The 24,030-nt window shown below is 34.5% G+C and overlaps 1 protein-coding gene across 2 annotated transcripts in view; it reads left to right on the forward strand.

Annotated features, from left to right (window-relative positions):
• ZNF148 (zinc finger protein 148) overlaps positions 1 to 24,030 on the forward strand; it is a 119,912-nt gene that overhangs the window by 53,834 nt on the left and 42,048 nt on the right. For both annotated transcript variants that reach the window (XM_034999979.1, XM_034999980.1), the window contains exon 4: positions 21,480 to 21,605. In XM_034999979.1, coding sequence (XP_034855870.1) covers positions 21,480 to 21,605 — 126 coding nt within the window. The remainder of the gene's footprint in view (positions 1 to 21,479; positions 21,606 to 24,030) is intronic.

A 24,030-nucleotide genomic window follows, 5' to 3' on the forward strand; every position in this document is an offset into this window, starting at 1 on the left:
GTCCCATACACCATACATTACATCATTTAGTTTTTCACCATTAAGAATTATTTTAGCTGTAGATTTTTTATAGATGATCTTCATTACGTTGAAGAAATTTTCGTTCTAATTTGCTGAGACTTTTTTGAATAAATGAATTTGTACCTTCAAATGCTTTTTCTATGTCTATTAAGTGATAATGATTTTTTTCTCCTTATTATCTTAGTATGGTGAATGCTGTTGATTGATTTTCAAGTATTAAACCATCCTCATATTCCTGGGATAAACTGCACTTGGTCATGATGTGTCATCCTTTTTATACATTGCTAGATTCAGTTTATTAACTTTTTAAAATAATTTTTAAGTGTACATTTATGAGGGATATTAGTTTTCTTGCAATATCTTTGTTTTAGATGTATTAGCCTCCTAAATGAGTTAGGAAATATTTCCTACTGCATTTTCTGAAAGAGTTTGTGTAAGATTTGTACATCTCTACGTATTTGTTAGGCTTTACTACTAAAGCTAACCTGGGACTGTGTTTTCTTTGTGAGAAGTTTTAAATTCCAAGTTCAGTTTTTATTTATTTTTATATATATATTTTAAAGGTTTTATTTATTTGTTTGACAGCGAGAGAGGGAACACAAGCAGGGGGAGTGGGAGAGGGAGAAGCAGGCCTCCTGCCGAGCAGGGAGCCCGATGCGGGGCTCGATCCCAGAACCCCGGGATCATGGCCTGAGCCGAAGACAGTCGCTTAACTGACTGGGCCACCCAGGCGCCCCCCAAGTTCAATTTTTAAAACATATTTCAGGTTTCTCAGATTTTTAAATTTTTTTCTTGAATCCATTTTGATAAGTTGTATTTTTCAAGGAATTCATCCATTTCTTCTTGTTTAATTGAACAGAATTTTTCATAATTTTTAAATTTCTTTTTTTGTCTAAGGATCTATAATGATTTTTCTTTCTCATTCCTGATAGTGGTAGTTTGTCCTTCCCTTGACTAGTCTGGATAGTGGTTTATCAATTTTATTGGTCTCTTCAAAGAATCAGGTTTTGGTTTTATTGATTGTTACTATTGTGCATTTCAACTTTAACTCATCTTTATTATTTCCTTCCTTCTACTTACTTTATTTTTAATTTGCTCTTTTCCTAGCTTTTAAAAATTTTTTATTTTATTTTGTTATGTTAATCACCATACATTACATCATTAGTTTTTGATGTAGTGTTCCATGAGTCCTAGCTTTTAAAGTGGGAGGCCAGATGACTGTTACAGGCCATTCTTCATTTTTGATATACACATTTGGAGCTATAAGCTTCTCTTAACTTCCTTTGTGATTTCATTTTGACCCATGAATTAATTAGAAGTTTTTTGCTTAACTTCTAATATTTTGAAGTTTTCCAGGTATCTTTTTGTCATTGATATTTAATTATTGTGGTCAGAGAATGTGCAGTGTATGATTTCAGTCTTTTTAAATTCATTGAGACTTGTTTTAGGGCCCAGTATATGGTTAGTTGGTCCATGTTTTATACTCTCTTGAAAACAATGTGTATTTTGGAAGTTATTGGGTGGGTTATTTTATAAATGTCAATTAGGTCAAGTTGGCCTAGTTATGGTCTTTGACACTTTTTTTTTTAAGTTTTTATTTTAATTCTAGTTAGTTAACTAACATAGTTAATGCTAGTTTTGGTTATACAGTATACAGCACCATACATCACCTGGTGCTCATCAAAGTGCATTCCTCAATCCCTATCGTTTATTTAACCAGTTCTTCCACCCCCTGCCCTCTGGTAGCCATCTATAATTAAGCGTCTGTTTCTTGATTTGTCTTTCTCTCTCTTTTTTCCCCCCTTTGCTTATTTGTTTTGTTTCTTTAATTCCACATATCAGTGAAATCATGTGAAATCATTTGTCTTTCTCTGAGTTATTTTGCTTAGCATTATACTCTTCAGAATCATCCATGTTGTTGCAAATAGCAAGATTTCGTTCTTTTTTTGGCTGAATCATATTCCATCATGTATGTATACTACATCTTCTTTATCCATTCATCAGTTGATGGACACTAGGGCTGCTTCCATATATCGGCTATTGTAAATAATGCTGCAACAAACATGGGGGGGCATGTATCCCTTGGAATTAGTGCTTTTATATTCTTCAGGTAGATACCCAGTAGTGTGATTGCTGGATCATAGGGTAGTTCTATTTTTAGCTTTTTGAGGAACCTCCATACTGTTTTCCACAGTAGCTGCATCAGTTTGCATTCCCACCACTAGTTCATGAGTGTTCCTTTTTCTCCACATCCTCACCAACACTTGTTTCTTATATTGTTGGTTTTAGCCATTCTGATAGGTGTGAGGTGATAACTCATTGTAGTTTTGATTTGCATTTCCCTCGTGGTGAGTGATGCTGAATATCTTTTCATGTGTCTTGGACATCTGTATGTCTTTGGAGAAATGTCTTCTGCCTATTTTTTTATTGGATTATTTATTTTTTGAGTATTGAGTCTTCTAAGTTCTTATATATTTTGGATTGGTCTTTGACACTGATCCTTTACTGATCTAGTCTTCCAACAGTTAAAGTTTATTTGTAAAAAAGACCCAGTTGAAAACTACATATTGCATTAATTGACACGTCTCTTTAGTTTTCTTTAGTCTGCATTAGTTCCTCACTTTTAAAATTTTATGATTATACTTGAAGATTATAACTTTATTTTGTAGAATGTTTCTCAGTTTGGGTTTATCTGATTTTTCCTCTTAATGATAGTTAAATTACTATCTTTGGGAGGGATATCGCAAAAAGTGATGCTGTGTCTTCTCTGCATTGCATTCTAATAGGTGGCACATGATTTTTATCTGCCCCATTCTGATGGTTCACTTTGATAAGTTGATTAAGGTGATGTCTGGCAGGTTTTGTCACTGTAAAGTTAATCTCATTCCTCATCACACTTTTTAATTAATTTGTTTATTTATATCAGTATGGGCTTAGGAATTTTATTAACTGGGTTAAAATCTATTACTGTGATTGTTCTAATCCTTGACTTAAGATTTGGCCAATTGGATCCTCTGCAAGCTGACTTCTATGTTCTTTTGACATGTCCCATCAATCTTTTTAGCACATCCTTGCTTTCTGTCACAAGATTTTTAGGTCTGTCTGGTGTGTTTCTTGCCTCACCCCTGGAATCAGCCATTTCTCTAAGGAGGCCTAGTTCATTTTTGTGCAGAATGGCATTTAGAAGGCAAGACTGGGTGCCTAATGTGCTGCTCATTGCTGTTGAGGTATAGCTACTTTCAGGCCTGTCAGTGGACAAAGCCAGAGAATATATGTATGTATATAATTAAATACATTTATATGTATATATGTGCATCCACTTCTATCTGTAATTATCTCCATATCTTATCAGTATTATAAAACTATGAGTCACACTGATCCCTCCAATTATAGTCCATTACCACAGAGTACATTTTCATTTTCTCCCTTCTGTATTTTATAACTCCCTTCTTAAACAGTGAGAAATCTGGCTTTCTTTATCATTAGTGTATTTCCTTACTTGATCAGACCTCCCTCCCCCTCGTGCCATGTGTAAACCATTTGTCACCCCATCTTCCTGTGCAGATGCCCTCTTCCTCTACCAAGGCTCCTATACTGCATGGCAGTCCATACTTCCTCCCTGCATGTGCTTTCACAACTTGCACTGGACCTCATCACCATATGGAGCCCTCCTTATACACTGTGCTGGTCCACGCTCACACTTGGTATCCTTCTTACCCCACTTAGCCTCTGACACCTTGCTCCAGGCTGCCCTTCCCCTATAACGTAGATCCTTACGCTCCCTGGGTTCTGACACCTCACCCTTAGCTCTCTTCTGTGAAGAACCTCCTCACCCTGCTTACACTCTGACATCTTGCTTTGTGCAGCAGATGCCTGTTTATCTTGTCTGGGATCTCATACCCTGTTATGCTTCAGCTTATGCCTTTAGGAATGAATGGTTCATGGAGAGCGGGTAAATAGGGAGGGGCAGGAAGAGGAAGGGACAAAACTTATTATCCTTTTACTTTTGGTTAAACTTAATTTTGAAATTACATAGATTCATAGGAAGTTACAAAATTAGTAGAGAGGTCCCGTGTACCCTTCACCCAGTTTCCTCTAGTGATTAAATTCTACATAATTATAGTACAATGTCAAAATCAGGAAATTGACATTGCTATAATATGTCCAATGCTGTATACTTTATCACACATGTAGATATGTGTAACCACCACCACAATCAGGAGACAGAATGAATCCATCATGACAAAGATCTCTGTGGTGTGACCCCTTTGTAGTCACACCTCTTCTCCTACCTTTTCTAACCCCTGGCTATCCTACCCCTAGTTTATTTTCCACCTCTGTGTCTTTGTCATTTTGAGAATGTTTTATTAGTGGGCTCATACAGTATGTGGTCTTTAGAGGTTGACTTTTTTCATTTAACATAATGCCTTTGAGAGCCATCTGAGTTATTGTGTGTATTAGTAATTTGTTCCTTTTTATTATAGAATACTATTCTATGGTGTTGATGTACCACAGTTTAACCATTCACTTACTAAAGGACATTTTAGTTGTTTCTACATTTTGGATATTACAAATCTGCTATGAACATTCTTGCATAGGTTTTTGTGTGAGCATAGGTGTGTGATAAATACCTTGTCATACTCCCACCACCAGATACACACTTCTAACATTTTGGTATATATACTAATGTCCTTTTTTGATATGTATACCAGACATAGGATCATGTTGCTTTTTATTGACTGTTTTCATTTACCAGCATATTTTGAACTTTTCTTAACTTCTTATTCTTCTAATACTTATTAAATGTTTGTTTCATATTCCATATTTATGGATAATTTTAAATCAAGTCCTGCTACTCCTACTAGGTAATGATAAATTTGTCTCATACTATATACCAGAGGGCAGAATTTAGGATTTGTGTAACATTGCTCTGTAGTAGAACACAACAGACACAAATTATATCATTTTTTTCTTACTTAGGCATTCCCACTAATATGGCACAGTGGTGAAGGGTAAGTCTTGGGATCATGAATATATATTTTTGAATTAAAGAGAGGACATTGATCTAGAACAGTATGATCCAGGTCCCCAGAAGTAAGAAGACTTAAGTTACCAGGCCTTTCATCCTTTTTAGATTATGTGCTGAAGACTTTTAAAAATAGATATTGAGCATATTAATGATTTTCTTCTTTTATTTGCTCATTCATTTGGAAGCCACAAAGAACTTTTTCATATTAACTTCTTTTGTTAACTAAAAACTAGAGTTGAGTTTTAAGTTCTCTTAGATTGTTAAATAACAGTTTAGGTTCTATAGCCTCTGTAAACTCTCTAGTGTTTCGTGACAATTGAAGTAAAAGTTCCTCATTTGTGATAACTGCTGATTTTCGGAGTTTATCTTAACCTTATTCTAAATCAGTCACCCAAACTCAATGGCCCTACATTTTTGGCAGCAATCTCCAGGCCACCTTTTGAATGTCTACAGTTTACTCATTAGAACTTTGTTTTCTAATGTGTTAGAAACTTAAATTAAAATGAAATAAAACTAATTTTTCAGTTCTTAAGTCTCATTAGCCACATTTTAGGTGCTCAATAGCCACATGTAGTTACTGGCTTCTGTTTTGGACAGCAAAGATAAACAACATTTCTAACATTGCAGAAAGTTTTATTGGAAACACTGTGCTACAAAGCTTCATAACTCAGAAACAATTTATTTTAGAAATGTGAAAAAAGTATTTGGTTTATTCTTTTAATTCTTATATTTGTTTAGTAGGAATTGAGAAATCATAACTCTCTATGGGCTTTATTTTTCCAGTTTGATGGCAAGCATGTTGAAGAGTAAAGACATGTTTGTGTTGACAAATTGGAGCAAAATGTAATTCATAATGATATATATGCTACATTTGTTTTTTAGAAAACTGTTGGATTGTATCACTTGAGCAAAAGGATTTTATAAATTAGGAACTATAAAAAATGTTCTAGTCATATAATGATATAATAAAATGTGAAGTATTTCAGATATTCATAACTCCTGAAAAAATATACTTTAGCATTTTTGTAGCATTTTATTTTAGTCATGAATTTCTGTGCTATAAAACAGCATGAACAAAATTGTAGGAATACTTTCATGTATTTCTTATTTATGATAATTTTGTTCATGGCCTAGGAAACTCAAAATGTATTTGGCCATTGGCATAAGACCTTTATTTGGTTTTTTAGTTTTTAAATTTTCTTAAATCCTGTTACTAATTTAAGGAGGGCTGTATAGATATTTTCCCATATGCCTCTTGCTCTAGTCAGTAAAAACCTAACATGCTGATGCTAGCAATTTGAGTATATATCTTGTAATGGGTAACTTTTTCCCTTTTATTAAAAAAAGAGAAAAGAAAAAAATCAACCCTAACCCATTTCAGTGGTTTTAAGATATTTTTTATTTTTGCCACATATTTTGTACTCTGTTTTAATTCCAGAATTGGATTGCATTTATTGGTGACAAATGATCTTTCACAAGCATCCTGGAAGGTGACAAATCTGTTTGCCATTGTATTTATTTGCTTAAATAGTCATTGATAGGATATGTTTCTTTTTTTGGCTAACTCTCAGCTTGTTATCCCCATTACATTGTATACTTTAAAAAAAAAAAACAGAGCTATTTATAACTTGTAGCCAATTCTTAACTACCATTACATTTCTTTTAGAGTTCATCTGAGGGATTGAGAAGTAGTTTTGTTATGTTCATTGGCTTTTGGGGTCCTTGTCTTTTGAGGTGATTGCATTGGCTGTTATTAGGGCTCTATGTTTTAAAAAGGGTTTTTATTCTTCCCATTCAAATACTTTTTACTTCAGCATACTCTGGATATCTTTTTCAGAAATAGATCCATTAATTAAGCTTATTTTAAGGAGAAGAGATGGTAATTTGTATCAACTCAATTTTTTTTTTCTTAAACAAGATTTTATTCACATGCTATATAGACCTTAGAAAGTGCCATATTTGATAGGAATCAATATATGAGCAGAAAACCTGGCATAAGTAATCATGCTTCATAGTTTCTCCTGGTGTGAGTCATACTACTGCTTATTTATTATTTCAACTTACTTGATAAGCAGATGAGTCAAGGTATCTCTTTTAAGAGATTGTTTTAGGGCACCTGGGTGGCTCAGTCCGTTAAACGTCTGCTCAGGTCATGATCCTAGGGTCCTGCGGTTGAATCCCACATCAGGCTCCCTGCAGGCTCATCTGGGAGTCCTCATCTCCCTCTCCCTTCACTCCGCCCCCCCACCCCCCACCCCATGCTCACTCTTTCTCTCAAATAAAATCTTTAAAAAAAAAAGATTATTTCAGGGAGCTAACCCACAATGATCTATAGTTTTAGTATCCTTCCATGCTCTTAGAGTTGTTTGATTTAATTTATTTTCCCTTTATGTGGACATAAATTATTAATAGAAGATTTCTTTCTAGATGACTGTATTAACATAGCCAGTCTCCTAACACATTTAATTTAGTTCTGTGTGATCTTTGATGATCGACTGATCTGGAATTGTGAGGCAGTAGTACTGAATGAGCATTACACTCTCTTACTTAGGACAGTAGTACACAAACTGAAAATCATTATGGACAAGGGTATAGAGTCAGCCTAGCTAGATCAGTCTCAGAGATAACTACTTTGGTTTTTTCATAATGATATGATGTAGGTTATTATAAACAATTACATAGTCATTGTAAAGATTCAAATAGTTTAGAACAAAGTAAAAGGTAAAAATTGTTTCCACCACTTACCTACTTTAATTCCCAAAAGATACCTACTAATATTGATAGCCTTCTGGAAATTTTTAATTTATTAACAAATATGCAGAGTGTGTATGTGTATTTATTTCTATGTAATATGGTTTTAAGATCTATTATCTTATGAAAACATATGTTTTGTTTTCCATAGATTAGATGGTGCTATTTATATGCTTTTGAAATTAGCTATTTTCATTTAAAACACATCCTATAGAAATTTTGTAATTGCATATAAAACTTATTTTAATAACTGATTAAATGGTATGCCTTTAAGGCAGTATTGATGGATATTTATATTACTACTAGATTTGCTTGAATGAAGTAATAATGGTGAAAGGGTCATGCTTATATATATAGACATAGATGCCTATATATATGTGTATATATATATACACATATGTATATACATATATATATATGATCATGTTCCTTGTATTTATATCTATATATACCCACACATTTGTAACACTCTTTCTCTAGGTGTATGTCTTTTATTGAAATACAACATTTATACAGAAAAGTGCAGAAATTTTATGTGAGAAATTTTCTCAGAAGTGAACGTAATTGAGTAACCACTGCCCAGATCAAGGTATAGAACATTACTAGCATCTCAGAGGCCCTCCCCATCTTTTATCCATCTTAGTCACAACCCTTTTCTAATTCCTGAAGATAACAACACTTTTAGCATGGCCTAGTGGTTTTATCTGATTTTGTACTGATTATAAATAGAATCATGCACTCTGTAGTGTCTGATTTCTTTGGTTCAGATTGTGAGATATATTCACATTGTTGCATGTAATAGTTCATTCTTATTTCTTTTTTTTTTTTCAGTGATAGTTCTTTTTTTTTTATTCTTATGTTAATCCCCATACATTACATCATTAGTTTTAGATGAAGTGTTCCATGATTCATTGTTTGTGCACAACACCCAGTGCTCCATGCACATTCTTATTTCTATATAAGCATCAGTTGTGTAAATATATCAAAATGTATCCATTGTAGTATAATAGACATTTAGATTGTTTCAAGATGTGGGCTATTATGAAAAGTGCTGATGTGAATATTCTTGGATGTGTCTTTTGGTGCATGTACATACTCATTTTTGTTGGTTATGTACTTAGGATTGAATTTGCTAGATATACATATGGTCAGCTTTAGTAGGTACTGGCAAAAGCTTTTCTTAGTGGTTTTGCTAGTTTAGTCCATATCCTTGATATTTTGTATTGTCAGTCCTTTTAATTTTAGCCATTTTTGTTCGGTAGTAGTCTTGCACTGTGATTTTAGGTTTTTGTTTCACTGAAAACTAACAAAATTCAGTACTGTTTCACACTTACTGGCAATTTGGATATTATTTTTTTGTAAGGCACATGTTTATCTTTTGTCCATTTTTCTATTAGGTTTCTTTCTCTTACAGATTTGTAGTAGTTCTTTATCTGTTGGGGGTATATATAGAGATATATATACATCTATTTTTGTGTATATATCATCTTATCTATCTATATATCTATCTTTGTATATATATCTCATCTTTTCCACTCTGATTTGCCTTTTTACTCTTTTGATAAATAGAAGTTAATGTTAATAACATTCAATTTATAAGTCTTTTCCTTTTGGTTAGTGTTTTGTGTATCCTATTTAAGAATTCTTTGCCTACCCCAAAGTCACAAAGATACTTTGTTAACTTCTAGAAGCTTTATGGTTTTTCTCTCCCATTTAGATTAATAATCCATTTGGAATTGATTTTTGCTGATGATGTGAGATAGGGATCAAGGTTTATTTGATGGCTTTTTTTCCCACTCACCCATAGAAATTTTTTCAGTTTCACTTTGCTGGCTTAATGTTTTAGTTCTTAGAACAACTTAGTATGTTCAGATAATGATAAACAGGTTTTTCTTTGATTAATACTAGGGATTTATACTAACACTGGACTTAAGTATCTTTTTAAGATTATAAAGTAACACATACTTGTTGAGGAAATGTAAAAATTCTAAAACTGTAAAAAAGATAGCAAAAAATTGTTGTAATGTCACTATAGGATAATCACAACTAACATTTGGTTGTTAGCATTTTAGTGTTTCCTTTTTGTTTGTTTTTCTGTGTATGTATTTGTGTTTGTATAAAATTTGCTGCATATGTATTTGTGTGTTTGTATAAAATTGTAAAATATACCTATCTACATAATTATATATTTACCACTCAAACCATGAACATTTCATTATGTCATTAATATTATCCAAAACTAAGATTTTTTTATAACTGTATAATGTCAAATAGCTGTGTTGTAATTTATCTCAGTCTTTATTACTGGATGCTTAGACTGTTGGCACTTTTGTTTTTACTACCATAAAGAATGTTATGTTATATGTAGACATTGTTGCCATGTGAGATTATTTCTTCCGTATAGATTTCTTAAGACTCTTGATATATCCTGATCAATTTGTAGTCCGTAAAAGTTTACCAGTTATTCTTCCTGTAGTAGTGTAGGAGATTTCCTACTTAATATCTTCATAAATGATCTAGAGTAGGAGCTGGGAAATATAATTTCTAAATTTGTATATGATGTTGAAGGAAATAAAAACAAGTGGACTTGGTCTTGGGTTGGCAGTGGAGAAGAAAATTAAAAGATGTTTTTAAACAGGAGACTGAGGTAATATAGCATATTGAAAGGCAGGGAATTTGGAAGGAGGTTCTGAGGTGAAACACTGATTTAGATAATATGATGTCTAAGTGGAGATGTCCTGTAGAAATTGGTAACCCATCTGTAATTGTATGATAATTAATAACCATAAATATTTGTTTAGAACTTGAAAGTGTTCAAGGTGCTCTTGATGTAATCTCATTTGATTTTCTGTTGTGTATTAGCTGGATATTATTACTACCATGAGTAAGAGATGAAGAAATGATTATGATCATTAGTAGCATCAAGAATCTGTCTATCAACTGCTTTGTATTGTAGTTGATGCTTTACATATATAATCTCTTTTAACTCTGCAGAAATTCTGTGAGGATTATTTCCTCCATTGTATTGGTGAAGAAAGTTCCAAATGACTAAATTTTAGTTCAGCCTCAAACTGCTATTAATATTTTTTGGAATTAGGTTGTATTTCCTTTAACTCCCCACCTTTGCTTTTCATGTTTTTCCATACTTTTCCAGCTGGAAGTCAAATTCAGCCAGATAGTAATTGGAAGAGGTAGGATTGAAACTCAAGTCCTCTGCTTCACCTAAATATTGACAGTATTTTATCCACTTTGTTATTATTTATTTATTTAAGATTTTATTTATTTATTTATTTATTTATTTATTTATTTATTTATTTATCTATCTATCTATCTATCTATCAATCAGAGAGAGAGAGAGAGCGCGCGCATAAGCAGGGGGAGCGGCAGGCAGAGGGAGAAGCAGGCTTCCTGCTAAGCAAGGAGCCTGACGTGGGACTTGATCCCAGGACCCTGGGATCATGACCTGAGCCCAGGGCAGATGCTTAAACGACTGAGCCACCCAGGTGTCCCTCACTTTGTTATTTTTTAAATTATTTTCTCTCCCTTTCCTAGTAGCCATTCTAGAACGATTAGAAATTTTTTCCACATTCTGGCAGCAAGCAAACTGTAGTTCATATTTGGAAAAATAAAATGTTCGTGTAAAAAATTAATTTAAAATAAGCTTTAATAATTCAGATTTATTAAGAAGCTGTTATAGTAATGGAAATAACACTGGACTAAAAGATACAAGATCTTGATTTAAGTCCTAGTGTTGAAATATAGTAGCTTGGGTAAGACACTTCGCTGAAGTTTTAGTTTCCTTATTGGTAACATGAAGGTAGTAATTCACAGATCACAGCAGTTAAGATTTCAGTTGCTAGATTTGGAAGACTTGGGTTTAAATTTTGATTTCCTGTCTTAATTAATGGGATTTTAGACAAGTGACTTAACCTTTCTGGGCCTTAGTTTTCTTATTTTTAAAAGGGGATGAAAATAGTGTTGCTGTGAAACTGAGATGAACTGCAATAGACGGTATGAGTTAGGGAGCATGTACTGCCTGCCTCCCCCTTCCCCCATCCCGTAGCCTTAGCACCTAGGAACCTAGAACAGTGGACGGTGCCCAGCACCCAGTAAATGGTAGATGAATCTTTGTTTATCATGCTGAGGAGGAGAAACCACAAATTTATAGAAGACCATATAAATGGTAACTCTTTTAAAACAGCATTATTGAGGTATAACTGATATACAGAAGATCTGCACATATTGAATGTATACAATATGGTAAGTTTGGGATGCTAGGTATTTTTGTAGTTAGAAAAATCAAAATTTTCTTAACTTTTATTTTGTAATAATTTTAGATTTATAAAAAGGTTGTAGAAATAGTTTATAGAGTGCATATAAACCCATCACACAGCTTCCTCTCATATCAAAGTTTATTCAACCATAATACAGTTATCAAAACCAGGAACTTAATGTTGGTAAAACTGCAGACGTTATTAGAATTTCATTTGTTTATCCCCTAATGCCCTTTTTCTGTTCGAGGATTCAGTGTAAGATCCTACACTGCATTTAGTTTTTGCATCTTCTTAAGTCTCCTCCATTCTGAGGCAGTTCAATCTTTCCTTGTCTTCTATGACCTTGACATTTGATACTTGAAAAGTATTGGTCAGTTATTTTGTAGAATGTCTCTCAGAGTCTGATGTTTTCTCATGATTAGATTGAAGCTCTGCATTTTTGACAACCCCAAAGAAGTGGTGTTGGTACAAAATGTTGATATGTCTTATTACTGGTGATATTAACCTTGATTCTTTGTTTAGGTAGTATCTGCCAGTTTTCCCCACTATAAAGTCACTGTTTTTCCCTTTGTAGTTAACAGATATCTTTGAGTCTGTTTAAATATTTGATTTCTCCTCAAATTCCTACCTGCTGATTTTAGCATCCATTAGTGGACCCTGCCGATTGTAGTTATTAATGTGGTGTTTGCCTAATTGTGATTTTGTATTTTCCTCCTTCTTGCTGTATTTATGTTAATTGTAGTTATCTCTTCTCCCCTATTAATTTTTTCAGTTACTTCAATTTTTCTCAGCGTGGATATTCATTTTACTCTATGAGTTCCAATCCTGTACTGTCATTACTTACTTTGTTGCTAAAGTTGTTCCAGCTGTGCTGGTTTAGAGTTCCTCCAGACTTGTGTCCTTTGGACACGTACTCATCCTTTTTCTGGCTCTTTAGTTTCTGGTACTACAGGATATTGCAGGATCATTTTATATTTTCCCCTGGCCCAGCTCTGGAATCAGTCACTTCTCCAAGGAGCCCCAGTTCCTCTTATTTTGGTAATGATATTTAAGAACCTAAGTTCTGGGTGCTAGGTGTGTTAGATATCATTCCTCCTTGGTAATCTCAGTAGACAGAGCTAGGAAATACATGTATGTCTGCTAACTCATACATGCACACACATCTCTACTCATTTCTTTATGTTGGTAGAGTCCAGGTATCTCTATTAAAAGCGATTGAATGGAGAAGAGGAAGAGAACACAAAGTATACTTAAGATGTATCTAGGTCAGCAGCTCTCAAAATTTCTGGTCTTGCATGCAACCCTTCTAGTCTTAATAAATTTTGAATGCTCCTAACAACTCTTGCTTATGTTGGTTATATATATCATTATTTTATTTACCATTTTAGAAATTAAAACTTTATTAATTTGTAAATAACAAATCCCACTGCAAGTTAACATAGAACATACTTTTAAAAAATTATATTGGCAAATCGTTAGCTAACCTGTACCCACCAATTGCAGTATGTTTCTGCCTTCTAAGCAGAGGCTGTCTTTCTTTTTTAATTTATTTTTTTGTTGAAGTATAATTGGCACACAATCTCACATTGTATACCATTGTTTCAGGTGTACAACAAAGTGATTCTCGGCAGCTCTGTGTGTTATGCTGTGCTTAGCACAAGTGTAGCTACCATATGTCACCAGGCAACACTATTACAATACCATTGACTATAATCCCTGTGCTATATCTTCTATCCCTGTTACTAATTCATTCCATAACTGAAAGCCTGTACCTCCCACTCCTCTTGACCTATTTTGCCCATCCTCCCCCCCCCTTTCCTCTGGCAATCAGTCACCAGCTTGTCTCTGTATTTATGGATCTGTTTCTGCTTTTTTTGGTTTGTTTGTACATTTGTTTTTTAGATTCCACATAGAAGTGAAATCATATGGTATTTTTCTTTCTCTGTCTGATTTATTTCACTTAGCATAATATCCCATAGTTCTATCCATGTTGTTACAAATGGCACGATCTCATTCTTTTTTTATGGCTGAGTAATACTCCATTGTGCGTGCATGTAGTGCACATCTTTATCCATTTACCTAACATTGGACACTTAGGTTGCTTCCATATGTTGGCTGTTGTAAATAATGCTGCAATAAATATAGGGGTGCATATATCTATTTAAATTAGTGTTTTTGCTTTCTTTGGGTAAATAACCAGTGGTGGAATTACTGGATTGTAAGGTATTTTAGTTTTAATTTTTTTGAGGAGCCTCCATACTCTTTTCCACAGTGGCTGCACCAATTTATATTCCACCGACAGTGCATGAGGGTTTCTTTTTCTCCACATCCTCACCAACACTTGTTATTTCTTGTCTAAAGGTTCTAGCCAGTTTCATAGATGTGAGGTGATATTTATTTTTTTCATTGTGGTTTTGATTTGCATTTCCCTGATGATTAGGGAGCACCTTTTTTGTGTCTGTTGCCCATCTGTATGTCTTCATTGGAAAAATGTTTATTCAGGTCCTCTGCCCACATTTTAATTGGAGTATTTGTGGGGGGGGGGGTTGTTTTGTTTTTGGTATTGAGTTGTATAAGTTCTTTATATACTTTGGATATTAATCTCTTGTCAGATATATCTTGTGCAAATGTCTTCTCCCATTCAATAGGTTGCCTTTTCATGTTCTTGATGGTTTCTTTTCCTGTGCAAAAGCTTTTTATTTTGATGTAATCCTTATAGTTTATTTTTGCTTTTGTCCTTGACTGAGGAGATATATCTAGAAAAATGTTTCTTCGGCCAGCTGATGTCAAAGAGGTTGCTGCCTGTGTTTTTGTCTGGGGGTTTTATAGTATTAGCCCTCACATTTATATCTTTAATCCATTTTGAATTTATTTTTGTATATGGTGTGAGAAAGTGGTCCAGTTTCATTCTTTTGCATGTAGCTGCCTAGTTTTCCCAGCACTATTTATTAAAGAGACTGTTTCTCCATTGTATGTTATTTCCTCCTTAGTGATAGATCAATTAACCATATAATTGTGGTCTGATTTTTGGAGTGTCTTTTCTGTTCCACTGATCTATATGTGTCTGTTTTTGTGCCAGAACCGTACTATTTTAATTACTATAGCTTAGTAGTATATCTTGAAATCTGGGATTGTGATACCTCTGGCTTTGTTCTGCTTTCTCAAGATTGCTTTTGATACTATATGGGGTAGTTTTGGTTCCATATACATTTCAGTATTATATGTTCTAGTTCTGTGAAAAATAACATATAACATTTTTAATGAAATATAACCTTGTGCTCGCTTTGGCAGCACATATACTAAAATTGAAATATAACCTTGTTTTCTAAAACAAAAAATTTAGAGAGACTTTGTTTTACAGTTTTATTAATCTGTATATTACCTGGCTTACTGTAATATAACTGGATTCTCACATTCGCTAATACATTCACTCTGTGGTGACATCACATGTTAGCTTCTGAAAAATGCCACTATGTATTCATGAGAGGAGAGTGGGGAAAACCGTCATGATTATGGAAGCATTTCCAAGCTCATGGACAACCAAAAAGGGTGTCAGGGACCTTCATGATTTTATGGAAGTTGAAAGAATGGAATGTCCAGGTAGGATGGGGGGAGTCAGCACTGTCACAGATAAGATAACTTGATTTGAGCACTTCATCTACTTCATCTTATAGTTATCTAATTTATAAGTTGCTAGCGTAGCAGCCAAAATGCAGATTTATCATAAGAAATGTAGAGAAACAGACTAGAATATTTGCTGTGAAGTATGGATCCCTGAACCCTTCAAAATCAAAAGATAACTATGGACCTTGTCAAACCCTGACAAATGTAGCTACATTCAAAATTTTGAATGCAGTCGTGGGTCAGGCAGAAGGGAAGGTTATAGTTCATGAATCACACAAAGGCCTGTTCCGTCAGTGTGCTCCTTCCTCTCCTTGCCCTATTCTGTGACTTGGTGAGCTTGGAATTAGAAATATTCCTATTGACCAGCTACATTTAACTGTTCTTGCCAAAACTACCCTGGAAATACACACACACACTCTCTCTCTCTCTCTCTCTCTCGGTCTTAACTTTCTCTTTTCCAGACTCCAGGAATATTCCCCACTATTGCTAACATTCTTTCTTTAGGCAGTATGTTTACAGTACAGTTAATTGTGTTATATCTTTATTTTTATATTCAAACACTTGTTTTATTTAGTCACCTTGATTTTGTTTCCTAGATGCAATACTTTGAAACAGTTCCCTTCTAGTGATAAACACATCCTTTTTATATGACTGTGTGTACTACTTTTACTCTCAGGAATAACCATTTCTTTAAAATTTGGAGGCAGTTATTTTGTCAGTATTCTTATAAAAGAATTATTCTGTATAACAGATTATTCTTTGTAAAAGTTTGGCCATAAGAAGGAAATTGTTAGAAAAATTTTGGTTCATGAGAAATGATTTTATAGAGGAAATGTAAGTGTGCTTTTAGGCAGAGAAGATGTAGCTGGTAGAATAAGGAAGATTATTTTAGAAAGGCAGTGAAACAGATAGGTAGGAATTGAGTCAGTAGCACAGAGTAGAGAGGAAATTGAAAATTGGAAGGAACATATGGCTCTAGAAATAAAGAGGAGAGGTGGTAAGGACAGCTACTTCTGCCAAGTGACCTTTTCTTTTCTGTAAAGTGGATTCATACAGCATCTTGAAAGCTGAGCTGGGGAGAATATAATTGATACCATGGGCAACAAGGAGCTATTGTAGATTCCTCACTGGGGAGATGATAAGAAAACAGTTTTTTGTTTTTAAGATTTTATTTATTTGAGAGAGGGGGGAGAGAGAAAGAAGCGCACTCGTGCATGCACAGGACCAATGGGGAAGGGACAGAGAAGAGGGAGAAGCAGACTCCCTGCTGAGCAGGGAGCCCATTGCGGGCGGGGCTCAATCCCAGGACCCTGAGATCATGACCTGAGCTGAAGGCAGACGCTTAACTGACTGAGCCACCCAGGTGCTCCCAAAAAACAGTTTTATATTTTTTCATGGGAGAATATATGAGGGAGATGATAATGCCGTTAGGCAGCAAGGTTGATAAAGTTAATTAGAGTGAAATGGATTTTGCTGGATATGGATGTAGAATACTGAGAATGAAGAAAAGGAAGAGTCTAAAATAAACCTTCTTACCTGGGAGTTACGGGTAGAGGGTCGACTAAAATGTGCAACCCAAATGAAATACTTATTCATCATACACTATGTCTGGCAAATTTATTTTAGTACATTTCACATTTGTTATATCACTTATTAACATTATTAAGTCTGGAAGAAAGAAGTTGGGAAGGGTAGCAGGGTTGGAAGGAAAAAATAAAGGGATATGTATGATAAACCTGCAGCTCTGATTTTCTTATTTCATTCATGAAGCCTTTTGCGGTTATTTCCAATCTCATTAATTTTTCCTTTGATTCCTGCCCTTATTCCCTGTACCATTCATTTAGGTTGAACCTAACATGTACTATTACTTGAATTGCTAGGTGGTTTTTTTTGGTGGTTGTTGTTATGCATCAAAACTCCGCATGTACACTTTTAAGACCTTTAAAAAGGAGACCTTATATTTAGACTGTATTCTTGGTATTTAGAATTGTGCTCTGTACATATTAGAATTTTAGTAAATTTAAAGCTTTTGTTAAATTATTTTAGACTGAGTTTAGCACATTGCAGGCACTTAGTAGCTGTTGCACGAATAAATGAGTAAGGCTGTTATGGGAAATACCAAAGAAGAATATCTTACTTGCAGTTACCAAGATAAGATACATGTGCATGAAATAGTGAAATATAAAAGTAGGATAGTTTGTCTACTTTTGGGACAGAAATGAAATAAGTCTTAAAAGAGTAATTTTGGATTCTGGGCTCCCTTTATTAGTGATCATGGGAATCAAGGGAAGAGGTTTTTTTAATGTAGAGAGGCCTCTTTATATTTAAGGTCAGGAGAATGAAGTGAAAGAGATCAAAAATGAAGAAAACATCAGGATAATTAAGAGATATATTTTAGAAGTAGCAAGAAAGAACCAGCATGGGCTGTGGCAAGGGGTGAGGAGGTATGACATTATAGGTCTCTACCTCTTCTAAAGCTGTTGGGGAAGAAGTTAGAAGAGTATGGAAGGTAGATATAACATGGGAGTCATGCCTGACAGTTTCCCTAGTCTCAAAGTGAGAGATCTAGAGGGGGCTTCAGGTTTTAGGTGGAGAAATGCCTGGCTTTAGTAAGATCTTAGGAAAGGAAGGGTAGTTAGGCTGATTGATGGTTTAATGGTATTTCTGGGTCGGTAGTGAGAACAACATTGAAATTCAGGTATGTAGGCATGAAGTTGTATATGGGACATGGTGGAATGGTAAAGCTTAAGTGAGGAAGAAACCAGAGTCTTTGTTTTTTTAATCTGATTTATTTCCTAGTCTCTTGGTTTTCTTTTCTTTTTTTCAAAGATTTTATTTATTTGTCAGAGAGAGAGAACACAAGCAGAGGGAGACCAGCAGGCTCCCCGCTGAGCAAGGAGCCTCATGTGGGACTCGATCCCAGAACCCTGGGATCATGACCTGAGCCGAAGGCAGCTGCTTAACGGACTGAGCCACCCAGGCGCCCCTGAATATGTTTCAAAAATCCAGCAAACCAGTCTTTTCAAATATCATGTACCTGCAGATGCTGCTTTGATTAATTATACTTTGGTTTATTTTAGGTGAAAAATAACACTAAGAACTTGATTTTCTTGTAAAGACAGTTCTCAAGGAATGAAAAGACAATGTATAGATGAATTCTTGTCTCTTTTGTCATGATTAAGAGGTTTTCATGTTTTGGGGTGCCTGGGTGGCTCAGTCGGTTTCAGCATCTGATTCTTGTTCTCAGCTCCAGTCTTGATCTCAGGGTGATGAGTTCAGGCCCCATGTTGGGCTCCACGCTGGCCGTGGAGCCTACTTTAAAAAAAAAAGTTTTCATGTTTTTATAGATTATAGTTGTCTTCTTAAAGCCAAAGAAGACTTAAGTTTTCTCAGACTTTTTTGCAACTCACTCTTTCTAGCTGACTTACTATCATACCCATCCATCTCTTTATGATTTAGAGTTACCTCCATCTTTTCTAAGCACCTTAGGCTGGATCTGTGTACTTTAGTGTGTGGTTATGTTATATATAGAGGAGATTAATTTATTCCATTTATGGGTAATAAGCCTGTTGGTGCACTCCTGTGTGCCTGACATTCACAATGTTTTGATTCATTGATACTTCTGGGTTTGAGGCTGGGCTTTCATATGTTAAAAGTATGCCTTATATTTGAGAATGCTAGTACAAATACTTCTTTCCAGGGATGCCTGGGTGGCTCAGTCAATTAAGCGTCTGCCTTCTGCTCAGGTCATGATCCCAGGGTCCTGGGATCAAGTCCCACATTGGGCTCCATGTTCAGCGGGGAGCCTGCCTCTCCCTCTGCCTGCCGCTCCCCCTGCTTGTGTGCTCTCTCTCTGACAAATAAATAAATAAAACCTAAAAAAAAAACCAAAAAACACTTTCCATATATGTGGAAATAACTGAAAAGTTTAGATACATTTATTAATCTTTTTCACTGTTTACACATAAAGGCTCTTCCTTGGTTTGTGAATATCTGCTAATTGCAGAATTTGTGAATTTGTCTTATACTCTACTTGGCACTTTTGCTAAAAATAATTCCTCTGTTTCTTACTGCTGCATGCTAAATTTTCATGGTTTCTTTGCAATTTAGAAGCTGATGGAAATACTGGAACTACTTTTTGGTGCCCCTGCAAAATGGGACAGAGCAATTCAGCAGCTGCTTACATAGTCTGTAATCATCTCTGCTGTCTCATACCCAATCCAAGTTTTGTATTTCAGTACACATCACTTGAGAGGTGTTAACATGTCTGTATTCCAAAGCCTTGTTGGTGGTGATTTTACCATTTTATTTTATGTTCCAAATAATGATACCAAAAGAAGCCATAGGAAGGTTTGCTAGTACTATTCTATAACCTGATAGAAAGAATTATTAGCCTAGTAAATCATTTACATCCTGTTTTTGTGCCAAGATTCTTCTTGATTTGTGATTCTTATACTGCCTACACCTCAGGAATTTATGAAAGCTTCCAGTTCCTTATTTTGTCAGCCTGAAATCCCTGCCTTATGTTGCATTTTCCTCATGAACCCCTTCTACACAGCTGTCTTCCAACTTTACACTGTGAATCTGTAAGATGTTATAATGTTTTGCACCATTCTTTTTAGTGTATGTTTTGAAAAATGTAGCCACTACTACATGATACTTCCTGGATTGTTATTAAGGAGTTATTTATTTATTTTAGCTTATAAAGAACAGAGATTTATTTCTCACAGTTCTGGAGGCTGGAAATCTAGGATCAGGGTGTCAGCATGGTAGGGTGAGGGCCCTCTTCCAGATCGCAGACTTCTTGTTGTGTCATTACATGTTGGAAAGGTCACGGATGTTTAATGTGGTTCAGAACCTGTTGAGTTGAAAGGTTTTTTAGTTTTAAGATTCTTGTATTTTCATTTCAAGGATAGATGGAAAATGTACTATTAAAGAGCAGATGACTGAGTATCATCAGTTGTGATGAGAATTGGCACTACTATTACTGATCTAAGAACCTTCATGCGTTTCTATTTGTGTGTGTGGGGGGGTGGTTTTAGGACATGCATCTCATCTGTGAAAACAGAGATCTGAAGATGGGATAACATTTTGTAGTTTTTGTTTGTTGTGTAATTAGTATCCTGCCTTGTACATAACAGTGGCCTAACACTGTATGCAGTTCTATAAACATCTTTATTTGGTGATGGTTTTGTGTATAGGCCAGGAAAGTACAGGCTAAGCTAAGATATTGTCAGGGTGTTGAGTTTAAAGATAATTAAATTTTCATTTTTTGTCTTACCTTTCTTCTGACGTGATTACATTTTAGAATTTTGTGTTTCCTCATATTTTATAAATCAAGAGAAAGCCTACTGTGAAGTCTGAATACCCTTTTATTCCCCAATATTTTACTGATTTTTGGAATTTAAACCTCTTTTTGTGCTTTTAACTTCAGTATCAGTTTCCTTAAATGTGGGAGTGAAATTGATCTTACTTTGTCCTGACTTCTACTTTATTCTTTGGTCTTATAATCCTTTCCCATGATATCTTTAGTCTTCTTGTCCAGATAGATTTTTGTAAAATCTTAGTCTATTCCTTAGTTGATATACTCTTGACTCTTATTATTCTATTGCGTATTAATGAACTCTTCAATACACTGTTCTGCGCGCACATGCGTGCACACACACACACCATCATTTTGGAAGCACCTATATGTAGGTTGAGCAAAGGATTAAACATGTAATGGCTTTGTCACAATGGACTTTTTGTTTATTTCTAAAATTGGCTTTTTTTTTTAACAGATAAGTGTAAAGCAGGAAATTACTTTTACTGATGTATCTGAGCAACTGATGAGAGACAAAAAACAAATCAGAGAGCCAGTAGACTTACAGAAAAAGAAGAAACGGAAACAACGTTCTCCTGCAAAAGTAAGAGAATATATTAAGGCGGTGGTCCCTAACCTCCTAGTTCCAAACTGTTGGTTAATCTTATGGGCAGGAACCTGGCTGCTGGACCATAAGGCAAACATAAAAATCTCATGTGGCTTAGTAAAGTTGGAATGTTGTATCAGAATCGCCAGGAGGATGGGATGCATGTCTGCATGGAGGTGGCGGGCCATTGGTTTTAATTTTTCCACTTTTTTCACCATGTCTTTTTTCTAAAGACAAACTTTTCTTTTTCCACGTCTCTCTTTTCTGCCCTTGCTTCTCATTCATACTAGTTTTACTTATTTTAATATGATTTCAAGAAAATTCAACACCAGTTATTCACCAGGGAAAGGTTGTGGGATACCTGTACTAGAATGTAAGCTCCACGAGGGCAGGGACTTCATATTATTCACAGTTGTATCCCAAGAGCCTGCGATAGTAGGCATAATAGACCCTTAAGAAATACTTGATGGGTGAATGAATAGATTAGTAAATAAGTGACATACTAGTAGTAATTGCTGGCTTTTTTTCCTCTTTGGTATAGTAATAGTTGACTGTAGGTAGCATTTTGGTATTCCTAGGAAGTCTCTGAATTCTGAGCAGTATGTTTACATCTTTATAGTTATTTTTCATCTTTTGTTTTCCCTCATATAGTGAAGAAGGATTTTTTTTTAAAGTCATAATATAACATGACCTTTTAATTTTGATGGCTCCTTATTTTTACATTTGTGATTTAGATTATCATCATCATTATTTATATAATTAGTCTATTTTTGGACTCAGTGATGTGCTGAAGCCAGCTTGTATTGGCTTGCCAGAGCTGATTGCTAAATTTACAGGAATTTTGTAAGCCAGTGCTAAAATCATTAGTAACTTAAAATTAGCCATAGTGAGAATATTTATAACAAACACTTCCCACCACCTGACTCCTTACTCTGTTGGTAAGCATTAAGAACATACCACAGCTTTTGGGATATATATGTATAGCTACTATAGAAAAATTTGAAAAATAGAGACTAAAATAACCTGTAGTCATATTGCCAGAGATAGCTAACATAATTTTCTGCCATATTCCCTTTCTGTATTCAAATTTGTGTACATAGATTGATTGATTGAAAGTCCTGATTTTTTTTAACAGTGTGTAAGCAATTTTTACATTTAAAGTTATTAATGGTTTTTATAAAGATTTTATTAGCTGCATAATATATTATTTTTTGATGTATCACATTATATTCGGTGATTGCTGTATTGTTGGAAGTTGTGTTCTCTTTGCCTTTATTTTAAATCATGCTGCACTTAAAATATTTGTGTATAGATCTTCATGTGTTACTGAATCAGTCATCAGTCAGAGGGCATGAATTTTTCAAAAGTGTTCTTGACAGTGTGGCTCCTTCCAGAAATGTTGTACCAGTTACATTGCTACCTGTAGTGGACCTGAGGTGTGTCATGTCTGTTTGTACTTTCAAGTGTGAGACTTCATTTTCTGTAGCATAAGAGGGACATTTCATTATAGTTTAAATTTTAATTTCTTTAGTTACTGGCCATACTAAACTTTTTTTCTCCCATAATTATTGGCATTTTATATTTCATGTTTTGTGACGTCCCTCCCTGCCTTTCTCCTTCCCTTTGTTTTCTTGGGGTTAATTTTTTTCTCAGTGACTTATATGATACTTTTGTGTTGTTGTTTTTTTACATTAATGAATAAATCAAGTTTTTCATATATACAATACAAGGTTTTGAGAAAAAAATTATAATATTGTGATAGTGATTGTTACTTTGGATTTGCTGCTAATCTATGGGGAATAAAGTCTTTTAAAAAAAATGTACTACATTTTCCTTGGTATTTTATTGCCATTTTTTTTCTGGTACTATTCTTGAGTGTAATGTATCCTAAAATTCTGACTAAAACTGAGATTATTATCTTCTAGTAGGGTGTTATTTGGCATCTTTATTTGGTGCTATGTTCTAGGTGTTTCTAATACAGATCAGATTTTTAGAGGCTTTAAGCTATTTTGCTTGTCTAATTTGTAGATAAACTGATAATGTATTAAAATATTTCTAAGGGTATTATGTAAATATATATCTATGTAATGGCTAGATGAAAGATTTGGCCTATTTTAAGTATATTATATATAAGGAAATGTTTTGGGTCTTTTTAGGGAATTCCTAGGAGAGTGACATAACTAGAAATAATACATGGAAGATGAGGGTGTGAGACTAACAAAAACAGTTATTTTTAAACTTTCCTGACACATTAAATGTAACGGAGAATGGTGTGGACTGTTTTTAACACTGGTCTGCAGTCTCCAGATGAATGGTTTTTGTGTCTGGAGTATTAGAATTTGAGACAGAACCAGTGAGGTTTTTTTACATTTTCTCAAGCATGTTTTTAAAAATTAACACTTCATATTTTTCATTAAAGTAA

Source organism: Mirounga leonina, unplaced genomic scaffold (genome assembly GCF_011800145.1).
Source record: "Mirounga leonina isolate KUSES-001 unplaced genomic scaffold, KU_Mleo_1.0 Mir_115, whole genome shotgun sequence".
NCBI classification, from domain to species: Eukaryota; Metazoa; Chordata; class Mammalia; order Carnivora; family Phocidae; genus Mirounga; species Mirounga leonina.